Source organism: Schistocerca americana, chromosome 3, assembly GCF_021461395.2.
Source record: "Schistocerca americana isolate TAMUIC-IGC-003095 chromosome 3, iqSchAmer2.1, whole genome shotgun sequence".
In the NCBI taxonomy this organism is placed as follows: Eukaryota; Metazoa; Arthropoda; class Insecta; order Orthoptera; family Acrididae; genus Schistocerca; species Schistocerca americana.
Window position 1 is genome coordinate 305,688,333 of NC_060121.1, and position 6,000 is coordinate 305,694,332.

The 6,000-nt window shown below is 37.0% G+C and overlaps 1 protein-coding gene across 1 annotated transcript in view; it reads right to left on the minus strand.

Moving 5' to 3' along the window:
• LOC124606862 (guanine nucleotide-binding protein subunit alpha homolog) overlaps positions 1-5,398 on the minus strand; it is a 68,565-nt gene extending 63,167 nt beyond the window's left edge. Inside the window, exon 1 of the mRNA XM_047138949.1 lies at positions 4,919-5,398. Within this exon, the coding sequence (XP_046994905.1) occupies positions 4,919-5,398 (480 nt within the window). The remainder of the gene's footprint in view (positions 1-4,918) is intronic.
• Between the last annotated feature and the right edge of the window lie 602 nt (positions 5,399-6,000).

Genomic DNA, 6,000 nt, shown 5'->3' on the forward strand with positions numbered 1-6,000 from the left:
ATCCATACCAACCAGTCTGGCTCACCAACATACCAACCAGTCTGGCTCACCAACATGTTACAACATAAATTTAAACTTGGGAACACTTCTCTAAAATCTACACAGAGTTATACTGAACACTGTTCTCATTCTATACTTCTGTGAAAGAAATGCTGTGTTCCTCAACGGCAAGTTACACCAGAATATTACGCCAGAAGCCAACAGCGAATGAAAAGTAGATTTTAGTTAATTTTTTGACATTTCCATCTCCAAAAACTGATATTATCTGTAATGCAAAAGTTGCACAGCTTTGATGTTTAAGAGGATCTGGAACATGTGACTTCTACTCCAGGTTCTTAACGACATCAACACTTCAGGCATAAATTTCGACTACTGTTTTTCATTTACTTATTTATTTATGGCTCTGAGCACTATGGGACTCAACTGCTGTGGTTATAAGTCCCCTACTTATTTATTTATGCTTGCGGATTATTCCCAATTAGTTTTTGGCTTGCGCAGTACAGAATTCCTTGTCATTCAGTGACAGTCCATTGAGTCAGCTATTAATTTCCAACAAAATTTATTCACTTTCAAGTATTAAAGTCTCTTCATTATGTTCCATTATAATACTTGCACAATCAAAAAATAAAACTATTTCTGTTCTTAGATACTTGATGGTAGCTCATTTACATACAACAAGAATGACTGCGACAAAATGTCTGTAGCACACTTTTTACTTGTTATTCCCGATTCTGAAGATTTTATTTCACTGTGTACACCCCCTGAATTTCTTAATGCGACACTCTGCATGCTTTTAGTTAGATGGGATGGAAACCAGCTACCAGTCAGATATTTTATACCATGATATTTGAGTAGCAGGGTACTGTAAACTGAACAATCAAAAGATTGTGACAATTCACAGGAAACACCAGCTGCCAAAATTTTGTATAATTTGATTTAAAAAACACATTATGTACAGAAAAGCTTTTCAAATTCAAATAAAGACCGAACATCTTTATTTTTGAGGGAGATATGTTACTGTTTCCTGTAAATCAGAGAGAGGTAAGCAATGGGATGGGTCAGTAACAATTAATGGCTGTCTTACTTCATTTCTTGTGAAAGAGTGACAATGGTATTGTCTGGAAATATCTCTTATGATATTGAATTCTTCCTTTTTTTTAGGTCATCAGTCTTTTGCCAAGTGGGCTACTGCGACTTCTCCTCATTTGCCAAGCTCTCACATTAGCCTTTCCATCCAATGTTTTCAATTATTAGTTGAATATATTACAATCTCTATCGACCTCTACTGTGTTTCCCCTCTACAGCCCCCTCTAGCACAATGGAAGTTATTCCCTGATGTTCTAACACATGCCTCCTCTTCTCCTCAATTTCTTGCCCGCCGATTCTGTGGATAAGCCCCACATTTCTTATCATATCAATCTGCCTAACTTCCAACATCCTTCTACAGGACCACATCTAATGTGCTTTGATTCTCTTCTTTTCTGGTTTTGCATATGTAACTCAATATATCACTTACGTGAGACGAATAGGATGTCTCAAGTCTAGTACAGAGCCAGCAGCCATTTCAGCTTTTCTACTGCTCACAGGTTGGCAACACATCAGTTTGGGATGATACTACCACATAATCAATGAGAAGGTGAGGCAATGAATCTCTAGAGCCGAAATAGGAACCATTCTCTTCTTCGCTGTTGTTGTAAATATTTCACCTTTTTTTAAAAAAATTATTCTCGAGTATGTCACGAATTACTAGGTTATGGTTAGACAACAATATTATGAAAAGGTCAGAGATTGCTACTCACCATATTGCAGAGATGGTGAGCCACAGACAGGCACAACAGAAAGACTACTAAACATGAGAGAGAGAGAGAGAGAGAGAGAGAGAGAGAGAGAGAGAGAGAGAGAGAGAGAACCACTGTCTTTGGCTGCCAGACTGTGTGTATGTTGGTCTATTTTACTACTTTATCCATTAAATTCTCCACATCAATCTTCTGAGATAATTCCAGCAAGCAGTTACTAAACACGTGACAACCCAAATGCTATAATTTATTAATTGGCCATTTCCTTAAATAATTACTCCTCACATTTGGCTTCACCCAGAAATCCTAAAGGCTTTTAGTGCATTAAATACTGACCCAAAAATAGTGTATACAAAACAAGAAATCTATTACAAGAGCCTCCTCTCAGCTTACTGGTTGAAAGGGGCACAGGAAAGAATGATATATGTTACTTAACCGAATTTTTACTTTTTGGCAGTTCCATAATTTGTATAATACCTGCAACTTTGGAGTCAGTCAAAAGATTCAGCACGAGTGCCCCAGCATTCAATATACGCAAAATAATGGTTCATACTGCAAATATTTCTTATTCATTATAAGAAGTATACTGTCTGTGGCAGGAAATATTCAACAATAAATCTGAATACATAGTATGTGCTGACAATGTGTGTTGTTCTGATAGGTGTTGGTATTTGATTTCTCCCGTGGAGAAAAAAATCTGCTAGAGTTTCTAAGGGTTCATTTACTCCAAGTGCAATGGAAGAAATAAACGCTCAGCTACACAATAGTGTCAGCACAAGGATATGCCCTCACCAAGGTGCTGCAGGTAGCACGTGTTATACAATGCTGAATGCCCATTCTTCTCCTCTATTATAGACATGGAATTCTTGTGAAAGTTTGCACTTCTTTTATGAGGACCAAAATGAGAAAATTACTTCCGGAGGGCACGATAAATAATCAGGGGGTTTTAAAACATATTTTAACTTATCTATGCCAGAAAAATTTCTAAAATTAACATCTACATAGGCCTACTATCTCACAGATAGAATATCAAATAGGAGGTTTTGGTTGCCCACCAACAGCAAAATAATTTACAGTAGCCCAATGTTTTTGGGTTGTGTACTTCAGAGCTTGTCTATTTAGTTCGTATCATCCACATATTCTCCAAACGGGCATGAACAGCAGTGTGGTGAAACTGTTTGTCATGTAGTTCATGAAGGATTCCCCAGCAAACAAATTTTCTTCTGCCATCCTAAGATTGATAGCTACTTTTCTCAGAAAACAACATTTTTCAGATAATCCTTATTCTTATTCCATTCTCAATGGAACTTAGTCTTTCATAAAGCTAACACCTTAAGCATAAGACTGCTATAGCAACAATCTCAGTCATGTTACCATGGAATAGACCTATAGTTCCATTGGCGGGCTGGGCGTGGCAGCTTCAAGGGCCTACCACAACCAAAAACATAACACAATTTTGTAAACATCTCTATGGCAACACCTCAGTGTTGTAAGAACTCTGTATACGGCTGCTGTTTTCGCATACAGCCATTAACACTCTGCAGTTAAAAGCTGGCAACAGTGGTGCGGGCTGTCACGGTTCTACTTACACTGTCTTGATATAATATAGCCTATGCCTAATACAGATATCAACAATAAAGTAATAGAGAACATGATGTTCAAGAAAATGAGGCAATTTTATGAAGAACAACTGAAGGGCACAGGTTATTTGCACAGAACACACTTAGATGAACACAAGAATTGAGAGTCTTCCACGCTATATGCCAGACGAAATTATATATTCGGCAAGCACTGCTACTATCTGAGAGTAAAAATTTATTACTGAATGAAAGTTAGAAATGCAACAGGACCAACGTATAGGAGAGTCATTTTGTCATTCCATGGAGCATGTAAAAATAGCAATCTTCTCAGACACTCATAAAAAAGGATTGGATACCATTCTTGAATCGACCTTGTCACAAAGATACATGTACAACTGATGCCTTACAGTATCACCTTCAACAACGTACTATTCGGAGGCTCTATCACGTGCTATGTTAACTAACCAGTCGTACACAATAAACCTCTTATAGTGACTATCCTCCCATCCAACTGTAGGCTTATTTTGTACAGAATATGCAAATCCAAAAACATTAGTCACAAATAGGTTCCACAAGCTGTATCCGTTCACATATTTCTCTAGTTTTCTGCCACTAATGGTAATGACCATTGAAGTATAATTAGCATGTACATGGTTACAATTTTTACACAGGAAATCAGTGAGTCATATGTCACTCATTTTAATTCATACTACATGTTTGTTGAAAACAAAGAGGGTGAGAAAGACTAAAGTACAGATTACACCGAATTCAAGCAATGCCTCTATTAATAGAAAGACCAATTTTGCATCTAGGGATAGTTGGCAATTTGTTGGTCATGAATTACTGTCCAAATTACATACAAGGCAATGGAAGGTTTACAACAAGCCTTCTCAATGACAGTTACATTACAATGTAAAGTCTCTTAATTATCAAAATTATCAAGTCCCGCCCGCTTCTCTAGTCAGCACGGGTATGAATTACTTTGATGATGATACACATAACCATTGCTATACAATAAAAAATTAAATAATAGATTGATCATTCTCAGTACCATAACTGAACTGCACACAGAATCATTTCTATTCAAAGACATTAAGTTCTTTTTCTAAAAGGAGTAAGGAAAAGTGAGTACAAATACCAATGCCACACCCACTTATGGGCAGTACAATGGGAAAAAAATGTTAAATGAACTTTAACAAGCTAGATTTTCTTCCCCATACATTATCAAAGTGGACATAAAATTGAATTTACTGATAGGCCTAAGCTAGTAATCCAGGTAAAGACATGAGAAAAATGGTAAGTACACTTTAATATTTGTGTCTACGGGAACAAAGTACTTGTCACACAACTGCACAAACATTACGCTGACATTAGCTCCTACCAGTCAATACCTCCACTTCACAATCACCAAATGCCATGACTTTATTATAATGTAAACAATGGAAAAATCTCCTGGGTTAACAAGCTCTCACTACTGGGACGATTAAAACATGCAGTTAGCAAATAAAAAAGGTAATAATAATTAGAATACGATACACTTACAAGCTGGAATTCGCTTCTTCTATCGTAGGCATGCCTTATTCCAGCGTCCTTCCACAAGTTACTTAGGGACGATGCGTACTGTAAAAACAATCTAGCATCTAGAATCATGCTGTTTTCGAAACTCAAGACGTGTTTTCCACTTTCACTGTTTTCTGGCCTTTCCCATGGAATTTGTAATTTGTCTCTCGCATCAACTAAAACTTTCATACCTTTCACAATGTTAAGATATATCACTTGTTGATATTCTTTAATAAGTTCAGGTTCGAACTTTACCCCATGGATGATCCGCATTTGTTTAAGAAAAGTTGACTTCCCACTTTCACCAGCACCTAACAGCAGCAGCTTCACTTGCCGTCGGAACGTCTGCTTGTCTTTTTCAATAAGTCTGTCAATTTCTTGGCTCTTGTGTCGCTGTTCTATTTCTTCAGGACTAAATTTAAACTGCAGACAGCAAGCACACGACCGCACACCGGCCGCCATCTTGCCTAACACTGTTACTCAACAGATCACCCAGCATTCACAGAAACTGTTTAGCTTCATGACGTCATAAGACCGACGTATCATTGGACGCCAAACGCCCAGTGTCAATGAATAGCGAATTGTTGTGGTGAAATTATAATAATTTCACTTAACAACGAAAGCGCTGACGCCCAAACTTCAACGTCAATGAAAATAACCAAAGCCTATATGTTAGTTAATTATAATAGACATAAAAGAATTAAAACACAACGCTTTCTGTGGAACATCATCCCCACACGGCAAACTGACATGGTATTTACGCTTATTTTATTGTTCGAAAATGGTATTCATGTTTCATCTTTACCATTCGCAACTATCATAAATTCTGACTTTCAGATGAGCGTAAAGTTGTAATTGTGACAGCTGAAGCACTAACAGAATGGGGATTATTTCTCCTTATGAAATAATTTCCTATAACAATGGTAAGAATTTGACTAAACATTTCAAAACGTAAGTCGATAAATTCACGATATTGCTGTTATGGTACGACAAAAACTTATTATTAGTTACCTCCTGTTACGAGAAACAAATTCTCATAAAGGAATCATGACGACAACACGCAA